We start from the raw sequence: 19992 nt of genomic DNA on the forward strand, positions 1-19992 counted from the left end.
CCTTAACAATGCCCTGTTGTCGTCCATAAACATAAGGGTTTGCCCTAAACCTTTTTTCATTGCTGGCCAGCAGGACCAGTTAGTTTGTTGTTTCACGTCTTCTTTGAGAAAAGACTCCTTTGCGAAAGACTCTGCTTGAGTCAAAACGTTAAGACGTTTTCTTTTCTTTTGCATTTAGGTTGGTAAAGCAGAAGCTTTTTCACTGGGCCATATTCCAAGTTTTTCCCTTGCAACATATTTCCCATGATTTCTTCTAGCAAGCATACCTCACAAGGTTTTGCAGAAGTGTTCCAGTCGCTACCACTCTAATCATTCCCTGACATACAGCACACATCGTGTTGAGTCCACATGATGCATCGCGACGTTCCCATGTGCCTCTTCCCACACGCCGATCAGTAACTCGCAATCCCCCTTGCTCAGTTTGTTCCCACACATCCGAAGCCCCTTCAGGGGAGCCCTCTTGTGGCCATCCTGGACCAGGTTGAGCGACAGCGATGCGAAGAAGTCCGTTGAGAGAGGCGTTCGTAATCCACAGCCGGACAGATCGAGAGATTCTAGTGGGGGTTGGGACCTTGCGGTTACCTGGAGAAGTTGGCAGATGCTGGCTTCGGTGATGTTTGCATTGCTTGATAGGTCAAGGGTTGTTAGCTGGCTGCTTGCTGGTAAACATCTGGTCAAGAAGAAACACAGCAATCAATAAAAGTCTACTCTGTGTGGTGCCACGGATATCGATTTTATACATCATTTTCCCCAGAATTGTATTTTGTTTGTAATGTCTAAAGCCTTGGTAGTGTTGTAACTCTCGGCGTTTTTGCCTGCAAGGTTTTGTTCATTGATGTATCTTTAATCACTACAAACCGTCTTAAAAATACAGCCCTTCCCTCCAACCCCCACCCCTGTCCCCCCATTCATTGTTTTCACCTTGCTTTTTGCTGTGTGCTTTCTGACCCTCTCGCTTTCTCTATGCATGTATTTCAAATTGACTTCTTATGTTACCCTTATATACCTGTTCATGTGCTGTGTTGCCATTTAGCCTTCAAGAAAGACTCTGCTAGGGTTCAAATGTCAGGCAATAAACTATTTTGTGCATTCATACCATCGGTCCTTTTGGGTGGTAAGCAGTTTGCAACAGCCGACTCTATTTTCTCTATTATTCTGACACTAAGCAGAACCCAACTTATCCTAACTAAGGGTCGAGTTTCGGGTGTCTGGTTTTTCCCGCCTCTCAAATTGTGGAAATGATGAGTGCTGGTGATTTTTCAATGTTAATCTAGACTCGGCTGGAAACTGGTGACTTACCTGTTAATATCAAATATATCTTGATCACCAAGTTGACATCCCGACAGACGTAGCTCCTTCAGTGAACAATCCGGCTATGAAAGGGGAAGATATCAAAAGTGGAATTACATCTTATAGTCCAGATCTGTATAATCCTGCTTTATTGGACGAAGCCCTCTTTCCCTAACTTCAGTTCTCTTCTGGCACTTGTCATTCTAGTCCATGTTGCCGTGGTTGACTCCCCATCTCCTTTTCTGTCTTCCTCATTTTCTCCTTTGAGTTTTTTGGGTTCATCTGGGTCCAACTTTCATGGCTCTTACCCCAGAATTATGTGCTCACTTACCGAGCCCTTTATAAGCACATAATTTTAAGAGATGTTAGCACAGAGTTCGGCAGTAAGCAAACAAATTGGGCATGTTGGCAACACAAGGACAAACCCCTTCTGTTGGGGAAATGCACTTGGTTCTTCCGTCACAGGGCAAGTGCACAATTTATGCGCTAAGAATGCCTAGTAATGCCCGTACACACTTTTACAAGCAAAAACTTACTGCTACACTGAAATATGCTTGATGTAAGCGGCGATCCTTTGCTTCTGTTAAAGCCATTGGACTCTTTCGGTAAACAGTTATTGTCCAAAGGCCCACACTTCGTGTATCACAGCTTATATATAAAATAAAAAACCTGTGAAATTTAGGCTCGATTGGTGATTGGAGTCGGGAGAAAATAACCGGAAAACCCACTCTTGTTTCCGCACGTTTCGCCGTGTCATGACATGTGTTTACTATATACCGTAATTCTCGACTGATAATTGTTGTAATGTTTTCTCAAAAAGTAAAGCATTTCACGGAATAATATTTCAAGAACTTTTACCATTACCGTCTGTAAACCCTGTAAGTTATTTGTAAATCTGTGAACTTTTTTTTCTGTTGCGAAAATGTATAATGGCTTTAAGCAGAGCCATGAAATTGGGCTCGGAAGTCTTGCTTTCTTTCTAAGTCAAGTGCCCTTACCCAAAATAATATTTATTTTTTCTCAAGAAATTCAAAAAATATCTCACCAGTGAGAGATAAGCCACGAGATGCTTGGCTAGGTTGCTCCCCGCTGATGATACGATGACGCAGGATAGATCAAGCAATGACACAACCTCTGATGACAGACACCTTAGGAGAAGCTCCACCCCGGTGGAGCCTAGTGCATTATGGGAGATGTGTAGAGTCCGTAGATTGTTTGCACCTGGGACATCAATGCAAATGACAGAAAAGTACAACATTGTTCAGGGCATGTTTGGTTTGTGGTCATGTGGTGCATTGCTGTGAAAATTGCTCTTTTAAGAACGCTCTGGCTATTGTTGCAGAAAATCTACTTTTAAGAATTGGATTACTACAGAGTTCAAATAATAATTATTTGTAACTGGAATACACAATCCGAGCTGATTAGTAACGTTTCTCAGATTACAATCTGGTGCGATAAAAACTGATACCTTTTTCCATTAACCACATTACTTCCAAGTAAAATTACTTCCAAGCTCTCAAAAGCTGATGTACTTCTAACCAAGTAAATTTTGAATAGCTATTAATTTAAGGAGTGAGTACCAAACAGATACCTTCCCCTCTTAGAGTCTTATTGCCGAAATACAAAGCAAGAAGATACACTGGATTTTTAAACAAAGAATAACAGAGTATATATAGGATTTGAACTGCCTCGCAATCTCAGTGATCTAGTTGGTAAGACACTGCTCTAGAAATACAAAGGTCGTGGGTTCGAATCCCACCCGAGTAATAATGTCTGTGTTTTTTTTCTACAGAACAAGGGAAAGTACTGTAGTACGTAGTGTAGTACTGAGTGCTAACACTCATTGGTAAGGGTAAAACCAAAATTAATAATAACAGAGAATCTAATCTTACCCTGAAATGCTTCGGTGAGCGCCCGTCGATGAAGCTGAAAGAGTTTGGTGGTGAGGTCACATGAGGTCAAGACGAGGTTTGAGAGAAGGCTGCAGTGTTGGATGAGAGCAGCGAGGTACGGGGCGCATGCGTCTGTTAGTGGGTTGTAGCTTAGGTTCAACTCCTCTAGAAGCTGTAGTAATATGAAAGGAAATAGCATTTTTGGAAGAGGGTACACACCTGTTAACGCTTGCTTTCCCCCTACCACTTGAGAATTCCCTCTTTTCCATTTTGACTGGCGCCTTTATGGAATGGTTTTATATCAGACTCAGTGCGCCTTTACAAATGCTGTGTTATTATCATTATTTCTTTTAATTCATTCTGGTCGTGAAGCCAAGGACTCTCAAAAACGTGAATGTAATCACTGCACTAGCCAAGAACCCCATGGAGAGAAGGAAAGAAATGGCAGTTTTAAATGTGAGAGAAAAAAAAACACCCAGAAAATCATTTCAGGGAAAACCCATGCAGTGCTGTTGTTGCTTTTGTGGGGTTTGTTCTGTACACATGTGTATTTGTTTATCTCTTGTTCTGTGTTTTGCTTTTACTACAGGGTCCCCAGGGAGAATAGTGTTTTTACACTGATGGGGGTATCTTGTATAAATAATACGTAATGATAAAATACTTTAGTCAGGTAGGGACCGTAACCTAATACACGTAGTGCCCCCGGCACGATTCGAACCATGGTCCTAGAGGTGGAAGGCAAGGAAAAATACCACTACGTCAATCTGATCACCGTTTGTTTTGGTTCCTCTTGTTACAAATGTTTGTGTCCTATAACTATTGTAGCTATGGTAAATTTTTAGTGTGTATTTTTATATCACATATTTTTAGACACGCAAAACCAAAACGCATTTCACTGTACAAATATTTTTCTTTTTTTTTACAAGTGACAATAAAACATTATTCTATTCTATGCTATATTTTTCTGACAAACGAGACTTTTTTTTAATGATGTGATGTCACTGAGGCAACCAGGAATGTAACAGCCAGTCTGGATTTCATTGTTAACAGGCCTTGAACTGCCCTCTTGATGGGGCAAGGCAATCTTCCTCTAGTATGGGGCACTTCTTGGAGGCAAATATATTATTATATTTGTATTGGATTTTTGCCAAGGGCACCACGGGGCAATTTTGGGGGGTAAATTTATGGTTTCACACACAGTCGATAACTTGTGAACATCAGTTGTGGTGATGGAGGTTTGAAGTTCTCAAGAACTTATACCGTTTGTTTCCTGTGAATCATTGTTCTTAGTTTTGTTTCTTTGCTGTTTTTTGATACGGTAGGGTTGCTTTGTGGGTGACGGACCGTATAGTGTTCGCATTTTGTTTTGCATCAAAAGGAGGACTCAATAATTACCTCAATTGGTTTGGAGCTACCCTGCCCCAGTGCAGCTGGCCCGACATGTTCCCCTCCGATATTCCTCTCCGTTAATCCTTCCTGCAGTAGCTTCAATCCTTCCTGACTGATCCCGTTACAGCTTAGATCCAGCACGGCCAGATTGGGCAGACTCTTGAGGGCGGCAGCCAGGGTCGGCACTTCCGCGTCGCTGACGCGGTTGCCCGGCAGGATCAACTTCCGGAGGGAGTACTGACACTGGAGGGCGAGGAAGAGGGGCTTGAGGTGGGGGGCCTTCAGGGCTAAGCTGTGGAGCTCCAGGGTGGTCGGTGTGGACTGGGATTGCTGGAGGTGAATGAGAATCTTGGGGTGTTCCACTGTTTGAGAAATCAAGAAAGTATTTATTATTTTGTGGCTGGCTCTTCGGGAGTGCTTTTTAAAGGCGTAGGATGAAGTAAAGGTTTTGTTTTAACCGTCGTAGAATTCTGAGTGATGAGAGTAGCTTGTCTAAATACCATGCCGACTTTTGTAAAGAGTCTTGGGGTGTTCAACTGTTTGAGAAATCAAGAAAGTGTTTATTAATTTATGGCCAGTTCTTCGAGAGTGTTTTTCAAAGGAGTAGGTTGAAGGTTTTAAACTGTCATGCAACTCCGTGACCGATAACAGTTGTTTGTCTGAATATCATGCCCACTTTTGTCAAGAAACTGTTCAATATTATTAAGTAATGTACTTATTTGAAATCTTAAGACAGACAAGTCTGTCCAAAGCCTGTCCAGGAAAGAAAAGAGCAAAAGCTATAGATGTGTTCTCCCAAACTCTTGCTCATAAAATACATACACACACACGCACACATACATACAGGGCATTTTTATAGCGCCACTACGTCAAGAACGCAGCGCATTAGATAGGATACAGAAAATGTTTCATACACTTCTTAAATGTTCGAAGAGACTTGGATTTCCTGATTGAGGTGGAGAGTGCATACCAGGTGTGTGGAGCAAAATGTGAGAATGTGCGACTTGAAGCCGACTTAAGAAGCTTGATTGAGTTAGGTTCCATGAGGCGAGTAGTGTCGGATGCTGAGCGTAGACTTTATTGTATCACCTCCCCCGTCTATTGCCTCTGTCGTCTCCCTGTGTGACTTTATCAATATTTGTTTGGCATCCTTTGTGGTAATTTTTGTATTTTTTTATTCCTGTTCTGTTAGTACACCATTGTAAACACAATCTTCCACTCCTTATTTTCTAACTGTCAAGTTTTCTTACCCGTCTTGGCGTTTTGACAGGCTCGTTTGTATCGCTCAGTGAGGGGCGGTAGGTCCCACGCTTCCACCTTACCAATAACCTTCAAATATAAAAAAGAGGATAACAATTTATTTGGCAATAAGAAGTGACACTTGAATTCGCTTAATGGAGGCGACGAAGGCAATTGCCTCCATGCCCCCTGGTCATTGCCTTGGTGTCCCTTGATACCAGGGGTGAGAGTCATTACTAGCGAAAAAGTCTGAAACTTTGATACAAATATAAAGGTATGTTGAAATGATGCCATTTCTACTGTTTGGTAACCCCTGGTGTTATAGATTCCAAGGAGCTTTTGGAAACAGCATCCAAAGCACTAGAGAAGTAGACCAATGAGCAGGATTTCTTTATTTGTGGGTACAAATTTTGTCTGATATTCTTCACCAGTCCCACATGAAAAGTCTGAATTCAGACAAAAGTCTGAACAATATCATCCCTGTGATACGTTCCCAATAGAAATTACCCTTAGAGAGGTACCCTTTAATGAAACAAAAGCACTGCCCTTGCAACATTGTTCGATAATGAAATACAAGGCCTGACACACTTTCATGTCTATGCTAAAAAAAAATATGTATCTAGTGATTGAACCTTCATCTGGTGAAACTTCTAGTGATTGAACCTTCATCTGGTGAAACTTCTAGTGATTGAACCTTCAACTGACCTCCTCATTATTACTCAGTAGGTCCGCAATGACATCATCGGGTGAGAACATGGCCCCTTCTCCCGTGCATAGTTGTAGCTTGGGTCTCAGTCCGCAGGAGGCAAAGTGGCGTTTGGCTGCTTCCTCGCATAACCAACTCATGGTGTTTGTTGCTTCTCTGATGGACAGACATTTGGAGTAAAAAAGAGACAATTATAAATCTGGCCTGTTGTGGGCGAATGTTCTAGTACATCTGACTCAAGTTCTGGGCCCAATGTCATGGCTCTGCTTACTGCCGAATTCTGCGCTTACGATCACAATTCCCCGCTTACGTGCAAGCGCCGAATTTCTGCGTTAGCCTTGTAAGCGTAGAATGCCTAATAAAAGGGAATACGCACGCGCAGAAGCCGAAATTCGCCGCTAGCCTGTGAAACACGCTTGCCGTAATCACAGAATTCTCTGCTTCCGTAAGCGCCGATTCTGTGCTTACGGTAAGCAGAGCCATGAAATTGGGCCCTGATGGCCAAGTCATTGGATGGTGTTTTGAATCTCCGTCATGACACAATTGTGTCCTTAAAGGATCACGTTGCCTTGGATCGGTCGGGTTGGTCTTTGAAAAGCGTTTGTAACCGTTTGTTATAAAATGCATATGGTTGGGAAGATGTTGTAAAAGTAGAATACAATGATCCACACAAACATGTCTCGAAATTGCACGGTTTTCGTTTTACCTCGTCCGTCAAATGGTCGGCCATTTATGGGAGTCAAATTTTGGGGGGTTTCCTCCCACATCTAAAACACTGAAACTTCCTATCTTGTCTTCTCTCAATAGGCTCTTGGCAAATACAGAGACTAAAGTTTGTTTTTCTGAGAGTCCTTGGCTTCACATCCAGAATAAGTTCAAATGAAATTATTACAGCAAACAGAAATTGTGCTTTGTCCTCAAATCATCCCTATGAAAAAAAATTAAAAAAATTGTTTTAACCTGATGGGAATGAGGAAGGTCTTATCCTGTATCTTGACCCTGACTCTCATGACGGCTCCAGCTGGCCCAGGGTGATGAGCTGGTCCAGGGTGATGGTCTGGCACGGGTGGCTGCTCCACTCTACTAGTGTCCAAGAGTCTTGTAGTTGGAGGTTCCTCCTCCACCTCCTACAAAGATAAAAAGAGGTGACTGTAGATTTCATATCTAAAAGGCAGAATGCCTCATCTTTTGAACAGGTTTTGGAATCTTAACAATCCATTTGTTTTGATTTCTGTTGTTTAGCTCACTCTTTAATTCCTGTTATTGTTATAAACAACTCTCTTCATGTGTTTCCTTATTATCTTGTATGTGTGTGTGTGGGGGGGGGATCGAATACTTACTTGGACAGGACTGAAGTCGGTGTCAGAATCTGGCCTGCTGTTTTCCTCAAACAGAGGTGAAGGTACACGACTTCCTTCTCTTGCCTGCCTAGAAACCACACTGGCTCCCATGCTGGTCAGCTTCATTTGCCTGGACCTCTTACTAGACTTGCGACTCAGTGACAAGGTCTTCTGGGAGGCCCTCAACTGGCTTCCACTAGGACTTGAGGTACTTTGGGTCTGATTGTTATTCCTCATCATGTAATCCAAGTCCATTCTTGTCCTTTTGTTTGGTCGGGTGGCGACATCCTCAATCAGCCAATCGTCACCACCGGTGTATTCCTCTTCGGGTATAAGAGCCGGTGTCTCATTGGTTGGTTTTGTTTTGGCCGTGTTGACTTGGACTGGATTCAGAGTCAGTCTTGTAGCTGCACTCCCAACACTGGACACTGCACTCATGTAACTCTGTCGCGCGTCTTCACTAACAGGAGGTTCATTTTGAGTAGAATAAATATTCTCACTATCTTCAACGTCATCGATCTGAAGAACATCATCATCAGCTAAAACCGTTGCTTCTAAAAAGAGATCATTGCCCTCCATCAACCTCTCCTCTGTATTAGACGTCGAAGGCTTGTCAGCCGCTACCCGCGTTCTAACGTGTGATGTCATCACGGGCAATGAATCCTGGGGAATATCCATAGACTCGTCTGAGTCATTCCCTGACTCAGCTCCCCCGAGTGTCTCAAAGTGGTCTCCATCATCACTCATCTCCTCGACGCTTCGGTCTCTCCGTCCGATATTTCTTTGACGAAGTGACGACCCATTTTGTGACTGCTGCTTGCCTCTGACGGCGGAGGTTGATTCCTTATTGGAACTAGTATGTTTCTTATTGTTATCTCTACCGTGGTGGTGATGGTGGTTGTCGCTGTATGAGGTAGATGCTTGTGACTGTCTTGTAACGGCTTGAGATCGGCTCTCTTCCCTATCAAAGAGATCAGTATTCTCTAAGATATTCTTTGGCCTCGCTGGAACTGAATGGTGGTGTCCTGAAAACAGAAGTTAGAAAAGACTATCACTTTGGGCCGGTGTTTATAACTGGTTTCATTGGCATTATACGATTGAGAATATTTCTATTCTCCCTGGCCAGGATGCCAGTCCATCGCAGGTTACTCCCAGCTCTCACCAGTACCAATTGGTATTCCTGGGTTGAGAGAAGCAATTGTCATAACATAATTCTGCAAATTACTGACCTTGAGTTCACTGCCCTACAGTAGATAGCTGTGCAAATTAGACACCCCGACAAAATAAAAAGGAGGCAAAAATCCATGTTTCAAGTTGTTGGTTGCTTTAACCTGCACTGTGATGTATTTTTACATGTATGAATGGTACATTGCCACAAATTTGATTCTGTCATAATAAATGTTTCATGTTACACAATTTCAATTTGAGGGTTCGCTTGAGGGATTCTTTTTGATTGTCTCTCATTTAAGGGGAGCCGTACTTTCAATATTAAAAATATGTACAAGCAGTGAATTTTCTACTCTCGTCTTACTGTGTTTTTGGACCTGCTGTAACGTCTTGGACATCCTCTCTGCGTCTTGCCTGGTACCCTGGTCAAGATCACCAGCGTACGTCTCCATCCAGTTCTGCATCGTGTCCAATGCATTCATACCCTGTGTGAGCCAACAAATAAATAGAAAAATTCCTTGTGTACCCCAGTAAGCAGACATGAACAGGAAACCAGTCACAGATTGTACACATTGAATGATAGTTTGGCTGGTAACCTTATTCTGGTAAGCATAATTTTCTTGTGCTTAGCTACTTTTTGTGCTTAAAAACAACTTAACGAAATTCGGCAAGGATTGAGCTGGATAATGTTCAGGATCACAGGAAACTGCTTAGCTACTTTTTTGTGCTTCAGCAGCTTCATGAAATGTGGCCAAGATTGAGCTGGAAAATGTTCAAGACCACATCAAACAAACCTTGTCATCTTTGGCCTGCACACTGGCCCCTCTTGCAACGAGCAGCTCTGCCACTTCAAAGTTTCCTCCGTTAATTGCATCATGAAGAGGGGTGATCCCGCTGCACCCCTCGCCCCCGCGATCGCTGATGTCCGCCCCGTATTCCAGCAGGAGCTCCACAATACCGAGGTGGCCAAAGTTACAGGCCTCGTGGAGTGGGATCCAGCCGCAGTAGTCTCTGGGATTGACTGGGTGACCCTGGGCGGGGGGAGGGAAAGGGAAAGTGACAAATTAGTTTTACGGTAAGTAAGGTAAAAAGTGTTAAGTATAGGGTTTGAAAATTTGCATGGTGGAAGTATAATTAAGATAGGTTTGTGACCTTATAGCACTGAGCCAACAAAATAACATCAGCTTCATGCAAAATGAACAGTTTACCTGGAGTAACAGCTTCTTGACTTGTCTTACGTTTCCGTCAATACAGGCTCTGTGAAGCAACGTCTCTCCTTTCTCATTTCGCTTTGCAAACTGCCAAGAAGAACATGCAAGAAATTAAGGGATTTTTCTATAAAAAAATTGGACCATGATTGTTTTTCCAGCAACACGCCAGAATGGTTCATTTCACATTGGTCATAACAGTGTCGAAAGCGGTTGGTATTATTACCTTGCTTTTTCTTGCTCTCACAGTAGCTGATGACCGGTCATATTCTTCCTCTACGTCGGACACGTCTATTGTAGGATAAAAAGAAAACAGAAAACCATCAACCCAAATAATCGCCTCTTAATTGAGGTTATGAATCTAATCTAGAAAGCAGGCGGTGGTCTTGCATTAAAAAATCCCAACTGTGCACCGGACTCAAATGATGGTGACTAAGTCAGTGGGGTGTGGGTCCAAATCTCAGTTAGGGCACTTGTGTCTTTGAGCAACACACTTATCTATAACTGTCAACTGGTACATGTGAAGGCAATGATGGTTCTTGTGATAGATTAAGCTTGGTGTGCTACATACTTGGCAGCACAGGCTGTACACTCCTCAGGGAGCCCAAGGTGGTTTAAGGAATGAGATAAATGGCCCAGTGACTGGGGAATAATGTTCATGCACCATGAGGTGTCAAGGCTGAGTGACCTAGGGCGGTGGACACAAGTTCTGTAGTTTACAAAAAGTGGGTTAGAATCCTGGCCTGGTCAGTGGAAACACTTGTGTTCTTGAGCAAGGCTACATTATTTATTATAATCATATCTTTTCACCAAGGAGTACAGATAGGTACCAGTGAGAGCTGGGGAGTAACCTGCGATGGACTGGCATGCTGTCTGGGAATAGAAATATTCTCAGTCGTTTAATGCCAAGGAAACCGGATATAAACATGGTCTTGATGAGCCACATTGGCTCGGGACAGACAATTGACTTTACTTCACCATGATTGGTCAACATTGACATCATCAGTGGTGTATGAATGCCCAATATTATTTAAGATTATTGTAGAACAGGCTAGACACTCAGATTGTCAAATTGACTTGCCACAGAATGAGGTTATTTTATATTGATTTTTGTCCCCCCCGTAGGAGAAAAAGTTTGTTAAATCTTCTTTAGTATACAAAACTAGACAAACTATTTGTAAAACCAACTACTTTAGAATGAGGAGACTTACCTGAATCAGACAATTCCAGATTTTCCATCTCCCATGACTCGCTGTCCATCTCCTGCCCCCCGGTCCCTTCCCCCTCATCATCCTCACTCAGCTCCTCTTCGTCATCCGATGCGATGTCGTACTTCTCCTTCAAGTGGTGAATCTTCTCCATGGTTGCTCCGTACAGGAGCTCCTGCTTGGCCTTCTTGTGAAGGAGGCTCAGGGACCTCAGCGACAGTAGCTGAAAAACAAATTGATGATGGCTAAAGACACTGAACACTATTGGTAATTGTCAAAGACCAGTCTACCCACTTGGTGTATCTCAACATAGGCATTAAATAACAAACATGTGAAAATTTGAGCTCAATCGGTCGTCGAAAAAACACCCTTGTCACACTGAGTTGTGTGCTTTCAAATGCTTAATTTCAAGACCTCAAATTCCAAATCTTTACTTCTTTCTTAAAAACTTTGTTTCTTCAGAGGGAGCCGTTTCTCTCAATGTTTTATGCTATCAACAGCTCCCCGTTACCATGAAGGGTTCTTTTTTTTTTGTTCTTCTTTTTTTGGGGGGTGGGGGGGGCATATTTTCTTTAAAAAAACCTGTTTTGTCAGCGACATTTTGTAGCTAAAACAAAAATCAGCAACAATTAATTGTTTTCATTTTCTCGAGGACCCCTAATAATTTCTCCTCAATTCTGAAAAAATCCAACACCATATCAGAAGTGATGTTTGAAGCTTTGCATGGTGTGGAAAATAAGAAGTAACTACAACCAGATCAACCCAAATGATCATTTCTTTAGAGTTGTTATGACTAAAATGCAGGGGTCGAGGTTCCAATCCCACTTGAGTATTACATGGCTGTGCACCAGACTCAAATTCTGGTGACTTTCAAGTCAGTGGGGCATTGGTTCAAATCTCAGTTATAGCATTTGTGTCCTTAAACAACACGCTTGCCTATAATTACTTCTCTTCGTCACCTAGGGATTAGTGGATACCTGTAAGGGCAGAGATGGTTCTTGTAAACTTGCCGGTACAACCATGTGGAAATCTCTTTTGGGAGGAGTGCGACTCTGAAAAGAGCTGGTGTGGTCTCCATATTGTCACTCAACACCCATAATGTTGGGCTTTGATCATAGTGGTATGTCTGATCCCATGTAACCAATAGTCAGTTTAGCACACTATTCAGTCCAACTGAATCAAATAAACATGCAGTTTGATTTTGATCTCCCCCTCAAATCCTACACATCCCCCTCTATTCAAAGGTTTTCCCAACTGCCATTTGACAACTTAATTACCTGTAACTTTGAGTGTTCTGCCTTCTTGGCACAATCCACAGCATTCTTATAAGACTGGCTGACTGTCTCAAAGTCATGGTGGGATCTTTCTTGAGCATCAGCAATGTTCAGCCAAGTACGCCCCTCCTGTGAATTGAAAAGTCAAATATTGATATCTGAAATAAATAGTCACATCCCCTTGAAGCGATCCCCTGGCTGCCGCTCCCAGGTCGTACCATAAACTTGGGTGTGATCCCTGGCTACACTCTTGTTGTTGTATGGCTTCTAACTGATATCCCCAAACAAAGATTTTGAAAAAAAAAATAGAAAAACCACCAACACAAGGCTTTATAGCTAAGTTGGTACAGCGCCGGCCAATCCCGTAGGTCGTTGGTTCAAGTTCCTCTATAGTTAAATTGTCTTTCTGATACTTTATGCTAAACTTATATGTTTTTGACAAACTAGAAGATCTCTTGTATTGAAATATTGACACCAACTACATGTATTAGTTAAGCATTGTGGTAGTTTGAATAGTCCCACTAAAGTTGACCCCCCCCCCCCCCCGCCCAAAAAAGAGCAAAAACCACACTTGGTTTTGAGGTCAAAGTTCACCTCCTTTGGATGGCCTTTCCTCAGCTCAAGCTCTTTGCGATACATCTCAATAGCCTTTCTGTGCTGGCCGTCATCTGCGTAGGTGGTCGCCAGTGAAACGTAGATGGGGACCAGTTCTTTTGGGTCACACTGTAGAGCCATGGCGCAAGAAAGCTTGGGAGAAAGTAAAACATGTTTAATCCAAATTTTAAATGTTCGAAATAGAAACTTTCTTGGACTGGCAACATTAGGGCTAGATGGCTAGGTAATCAGCACAATATTCCAGAAGTCAAAAGACATGTATTTTGCGTGCCATAGTCGAGTGGTCAAGTGCACTGGACTCAAACTCTGGTGTTTCAATGGGGTGTGGTTTCAAGTCTAAGTCATGGTGTCCGTAGCAAGGCACTCAACCCTAATGTTTCGTCCTTCAGATGGGACATTAAGACGTTGGTCTTGTGTGTTATGTCCTGTGTGTTATGTCCTGTGTATTATGTAATGCTCGTAAAATAACAAGGGTTTACCTCATTGTTTCTGGCAGTGGCTGCTGAATGTGCTGAAACACCTTATACAAAAATCAGTCTCATAATTATTGCCTAAAATGCCCAATAGGTTGTTGTCTCTGTGAGAGTCGCCTTAATAAAGTATAAAAGTCTTTGAACACTAAAACAATAATACGTCTTTTGATGAACTTGTATTTTTTGTGTATTTTCAGAGTAGTACACTGTACACCTTCTGAATCCAAGTGTTGAACAGCATTAAACCCTATAAGTCCAAAATTCCTATTTTCTCATCCATCGATATTATCTCACACAATACCTGTTTCTTGTAGTAGGCGGCAGCCCGTGTGAACACACTGATCTTACAGCAGAGGTCACCCATCGCCTCGTACAGTGGTAGTCGTTCTCTGTAAGCAACATCCGACGTGTCGTCAAGTTCCTCCAGAAGCCGGCAAGCTCTGATAGCTGAGGGGGAAGATTGTCAAAACCAAATTGTTGGCATAGTTTATACATCATGATAAACCACCTTGGTTGTTGTTGAATGGTCACATAGTATGAGGGTAAATATAATTTGTGGGCCATTAGTTCATCAAACAGCCGGCAACACAAACAATGTTCAATAAACTGCAGCTCTAGTGGCCACTTTGAAACAATTATTATAATTATTAAACTTAAAGAAGACAAATTCCTGATGAAAAGAGGTTTCATCTTACTTGCTTTGAGTGTCCTGACAACAATGTCCCTCTCCTCTGCTTTACCGGAGCCCAGCTTGTAGGCTTTCTTCAAGGCCCTCTTAGCGGCGGTGAAGTCACCCAACTGGAGCAGCACCTAGGCAGAGAGCAATGTCAAAGTTAGGGTCATAAATTGGTGAATACTCAAGAAATTAAGCGAATAGAACCAGCATTTGCAAGATGCAAATGTTGTCAGCTCTGAGATTGTACTTCAAGATGGACGTGTCGTGGCTGAGCAAATAAGAGCACCGGACTCCAGCTCTGGTGTTTTTGTTCCTTATAATATAATAATAAAAACACAGCATTTATATAGCGCTATCCTAAGAACAGAGCACTTTCCAGGAGAAGAGGACAAAAGAAAAACAAATGAATTAGGATTGGTTGTGGAACAGGAATGTCTTCAGCAGAGTGTGGGTTTGAGTTGCGATTATGACACTTGTGTCCTTTAAAAGCAAGACACCATCCATCAGATGGGATGTAAGTCATTGGTCCCGTGTGTTTTGTACTGCACGTAAAAGAACTAGGGCACAATGAGAGAAGGTGTTCGCCCAGGTTTGATTTGCAGCATATTGTGCCACATCACCTTGTAGTTCTATGTAAAGGAATGGATCTTTTACTTCAAAAACTTAGTTCCACAATACCTTGCAGAAAACATTGAATGTTGAAGCACCTTGAGCGTCACTTATTGACAGATATGAGCGCTATATAAAAAAACACAATTATTCTAAGTAAGAGAACTAACATTTGCCGAAACGGACAGGGCGTCGCTCTCCCAGTTCTTCTCTTTGAGTTTCTTAGCGACCTTCATGGCATTCTCAAAAGACCTGAGTGCCTTGGTGCTCTCTCCAGTCCTCTGGTAGATGTCTCCCTGGGAACAGTGGCTTCTGTACAAGTCTTCTAAAAGATGATGCTTCCTAGTAAAAAAAACCAAGAAAAAACAGCGACAGTGAACAAGTTAGAAAGTAAACAGCAGTTGCCTTTAAAGGCACTGGACACTATTGCCAATTGTCAAAGACTAGTCTTCTCACTTAGTGTAACTCAACATATGCATAAAAAAAAAATTGAGCTCAATCGGTCGTCGAAGTTGCGAGATAATAATGAAAGAAAAAACACCTCTGTCACACGAAGTTGAATGTGTGCTTTCAGATGCTTGATTTCGAGACCTCAAATTCTAAATCTGAGGTCTCGAATTCAAATTCGTGGAAAATTACTTCTTTCTCGAAAACTACATTACTTTAGAGGGAGCCATTTCTCACAATGTTTTATACTATCAACAGCTCCCCATGACTCGTTACCAAGTAAGGTTTTATGCTAATAATTATTTCGAGTAATTACCAATAGTGTCCACGGCCTTTAAATGGCACTGCAGGTACTCATACCAGCATGGATTACCATGCTTAAGTCAGGGCTCTGATTTAAGTTCAAAACAAATTTTAAACATGTGGTAGCTGGAGCCCAGAACACATATCGTGGAAGAGTAGGGTTTAGCTTTGGTGTTTCTGGTTCACATAGCAAGCACCCTTGTTTATAGGGCCCAATTTCATAAAGTCTGTAAGCACAAAAACTTGCTTAGCATGAAGTTTCTTTCCTTGATAAGAACAAGATTACCAACCAAATTTTGCACATTGCTTGTTACTGGTATTAAGCTGTTGTTTGCTTATACTGAAAATCGCGTGGAAATTTGGTTGGTAATCCTGTTTTTATTAAGGAAGAAATTTCATGCTAAGCAAATTTTTGTGCTTACAGGCTTTATGAAATTGGGCCCCGGTTTCCTCGAGCTTGCGAGCTGCAGTGATTTACTTCACTTATGAGGCATCCTTGGTTTCATTACCAGGATAATAACAACAATAACTCCCTTACTCAGCGATAAAGACAGCCTGCTTGATGAACTTTGCCGAGTTGACATTGTCCCTCTGATTGTCGTAGACCAGTCCTATGTTGAGATACAGTCTAGCTTTCATCTCCATCAGCTCTCTCTCTGTTACCACACCCTTCAGGTGGCCGCATACTTCCAGACTCCTGCATATCAACAACAAAATTAAGCAGGTTGAGAGCTTTACTCTTCTGTAGTGTAAGGGCAATAATGAATTTTCAAGAAAACCCCACTTCAAAGAGCAAGGTTTGCCAATGTTTTTTTCAAGGAAGGACCAGGACACAATTTCTTGGCTCTGTTAACTGTAAGCGAAAAATTACTGCTTATGGACCGGAGACAGACAAATCTGCACTTTACGTAAGCAAGTTTAGTAAGAATTTTTTGCTGCTTGTGCACTTGCATTCTTCGCTTACCCACTTACCACAGAAATTCTGCCCCTACCTTAAGCAGAGATTAGTCTGAAAGTCTAGAATTTCGCCCAGGTAGCTTTCTATTTTCATAGTTTTTTCCCTTTCCTTGCAAAGTTGTCATTTGACAGGCAATTGAATGTTGACAAGTTGCTTGTTGAGATTGTTTTACGTCAGGTGCTTTAAATGGCATTTGGCAGGAGGGTCAACTTAAAGCCATTGGACCCTTTCGGTAAACAGTGTTGTCCAAGGCCCACACTTTGTGTACCACAACTTCTATATCAAATAACAAACCTGTGAAAGTTTAGGCTCAATCGGTCATCGGAGTCGGGAGAAAACAACGGAAAAACCCACCCATGTTTCCGCGCGTTTCGCTGTGTCATGACATGTGTTTAAAATAAATTCGTAATTCTCGTTAACGAGAATTTATATTGTTTTACCGTTTTCTTAAAAAGTAAAGCATTTCATGGACTAATATTTCAAGAGAAGTCTTTCACCGTTACCTTCTGTAAACCCTGTAAATTATTTGTAAATCTGTGAACTTTTTTTTTTTTTTCCTGTACCGAAAGGGTCCAATGGCTTTAAAGGGAAAACGTACAACTTAAGAATCAAACTATGGACAATTTATCTAACATGAACCAAGTCCTTAACCAGGGCATCGAAGGCTGTAGCGTTTGTGGCCTGACATAAAACCTAAGCCCAAACAACCAACGAAACATTCAAGTGACCCCGTCCTTACTTGAAGAATGACTCCCTGGCCTTGTGTAGTGCAACTTGAGCCTCATCCGGGTTGCTCTGTTTGCTGTTCTCCCCCTGAAACAAGTACGTCCGTCCAATAGTGGCGTGTGCTCGCTGCTCTTCCACGTAACTATCCACAGACCGGGCCAGCTCCAGATGGCGCCCCTGATGACGGAGAGCTTTCTTGTAGTGGCCGAGTTGACTGTAGCATTCCCCGATCTTGCGGTTGGCAACTGCTGCCCCGATGACATCCTGGACTGACTCTGAGAGTTGCAATTCATGTTGATGTTCTTTGATAGCATCTTCGTATTCACCTGATAAAACATAACAAATTGCAGGAAGTTCACAAATAGGGAGCCGCCAACATAAGGCTAGATAGCTCAGTTGGTAGAGCAGCGGCATGTTAATCTGTAGTTTAAATCCCAATCTAGTCAATTTTCCTTTGTTCTAACCCCAATTCAATTTGTTTTCAACAGCCGCTAAACATATATAAACAACAGTCACTTACACAATTATTGTCACCCGTTTCCCCAAAATGTGATGCTTGAATTAAGGATAATTGGTTGTTCTGCTCCATTTTCAAAACATTTCAAAACAGATTTCAAAATCTGCCTTTTTGGACATAGTATTTTAGTTCTGCACCAGGCCTGGAATTAAACAGAGTAAACGGAGGACATGTAATCTGTTGCCCTGGTCTTGTCATTGTGCCCATTCAACAGTTTGGCCAAATAGACTTTATTTAAGGGTTTTTTCAATGGAAGAGCACTTGTGTAATGTAACAAAATAGTCTTGTTGGCCTGTCAAAGATGAAATTCCATGCCCAAGCCTCTTTAACCAATCCACATACAACCCTGTACTCTATGCTTCGTTTTAAAAAGACCAAGGGCACTGAGGCATTTTCTCCTGGGTATACCAAAGCATTTCAAGGGCACCAAGGCAATGACTAGGGGGCATGGAGGCAATCGCCTCTGTTGCCTCCGAGAAGTACCAGGCCTGCACAAATGAATCCTGTCTGAGCCACCGGTGGTCAACTTACCATACTTGGACAGTAGTTCCCCTAAGACATTACAGATTTCAGCTTCTTCTTTGAGCTTGCCAGCAGCCTGAGACTTCAGTTTACACTTCTGCAGTCCTGTAACATAAATTTACACCAATGTGAAATGTTTAAAGCAATCGCACAACATCGGTAAACAGTATTGTCCAAAGGCCCACACTTGGTGTGTCACAACTTGTGTATAAAATAACAAAGTCTGTGAAAATTTAGGCTCAATCGGTCATCGGAGTCGGGAGAAAATAGCGGGGAAACCCACCCTTGTTTCTGCACGATTCGCCGTGTCATGACATGTGTTTAAAATAAATCCGCTATTCTCGATATCGAGAATTTATAACTGTTTTAATGTTTTCTCAAAAGGTAAAGCATTTCATGGAATAATATCTCAAGGGAAGTCTTTCACCATTACCTTGTTAACCCTGTAAGTTATTTGTAAATCTGTGAACTTTTAATTTGTGTTCTGTTCAGAAAGTGTCCAATGGAATGGCTATAATAATGCACTTCAATCAATCAGTCCAAATTAAATAAATTGAGTTTTAGACTGCCACATCCATAAGCAGAACAATAAATGAATTATTAATTTAAAATCATTACAGTGGAAAAAAATTATTGAGTTCAGAGTAAAAAAGTAGTTTCAGTTTGTTTAAAAATAAAATGGCCTAAACTTTTAAGTTTTAAATAAAGTTGCCACCTTGCATTGCAATCAATGCTTTGTCATGCTTGTGTTTACAAATATAACATGAATGAAACGGTTGTCATGGTATATCAATATGGTTACAAATTCAGATGATCTTTATTTACAAATTTGTTAAATCGAAAGTTTAGATTATTTGAAAATTAAACTAGTTTTCATTCTAAATATTGGACTTGTTGGAATTTACTTCAATTGATTAATTAAATTAAATATTCATTTTCGAATTCTTGTAATCTAAATTCTTACAAATAATTGATTTTGTTTTTAGTTAGGTACCCAGCTTGTCTTGTGACTTGATGTGTTCAATATAAAATTCAATTATTGAGAGTAGTTGGCGACGGCACCTGACTAGCAGAACCAAACAATGCAATGGTGGCTGTTTGTTTTTTGATGTAATAAAATTTAAATACTAGGCAAAAAACAAGGACAAGGAAAAAGTGGCCAGTTTAATTTCTTTTCTTTTTTTTAAGAAAGGAGGAAAATATATGATAACTTACTCTTGAACTCCTTTCTATCCTGAGAATTCATATTGCAGAAAACTCAAGGCACCGAACTCGTTTCAAAGTTTGTTGCATAACTTTAATTTTGTCATGTTTTTTTCCGAGACATTTGTCAGACGTCAACACACAATTCTACTTTTATAAGACCCGCCATCTTGAAATTCCCGCGATGGACACATTAGCTGTTCTTTTTCCAAAGGGGTGCTAGTTTACTA

General features: G+C 41.5%; 1 protein-coding gene across 1 annotated transcript; it reads right to left on the reverse strand.

Annotated features, from left to right (window-relative positions):
* Nucleotides 1-15: 15 nt before the first annotated feature.
* On the reverse strand, nucleotides 16-19932 carry LOC139934763 (tonsoku-like protein). Its single transcript, XM_071929170.1, has 23 exons — nucleotides 19775-19932; nucleotides 18569-18664; nucleotides 17534-17846; nucleotides 16375-16533; nucleotides 15257-15428; nucleotides 14497-14611; nucleotides 14103-14248; nucleotides 13308-13460; nucleotides 12717-12842; nucleotides 11443-11662; nucleotides 10458-10522; nucleotides 10232-10321; nucleotides 9818-10054; nucleotides 9388-9508; nucleotides 7857-8881; nucleotides 7477-7643; nucleotides 6516-6672; nucleotides 5822-5900; nucleotides 4578-4933; nucleotides 3183-3354; nucleotides 2336-2511; nucleotides 1300-1373; nucleotides 16-670 (listed from the first exon to the last, which is right to left on the reverse strand). Exons 1-23 carry the CDS (start codon nucleotides 19803-19805, stop codon nucleotides 310-312), a joined length of 4611 nt encoding a protein of 1536 aa, XP_071785271.1. The 5' UTR covers nucleotides 19806-19932; the 3' UTR covers nucleotides 16-309.
* Between the last annotated feature and the right edge of the window lie 60 nt (nucleotides 19933-19992).

Source organism: Asterias amurensis, chromosome 3, assembly GCF_032118995.1.
Source record: "Asterias amurensis chromosome 3, ASM3211899v1".
NCBI classification, from domain to species: Eukaryota; Metazoa; Echinodermata; class Asteroidea; order Forcipulatida; family Asteriidae; genus Asterias; species Asterias amurensis.

Coding starts and splice junctions, on each gene's coding strand:
- LOC139934763 (XM_071929170.1), bottom strand. CDS start 19,805: ATGAATTCTCAGGATAGAAAGGAGTTCAAGA. Junction 17,847..18,568: donor GGAACTACTGTCCAAGTATG/GTAAGTTGACCA, acceptor ATGTTTTATCAG/GTGAATACGAAGATGCTATC. Junction 10,055..10,231: donor TCAAGAAGCTGTTACTCCAG/GTAAACTGTTCA, acceptor CCCCCCGCCCAG/GGTCACCCAGTCAATCCCAG.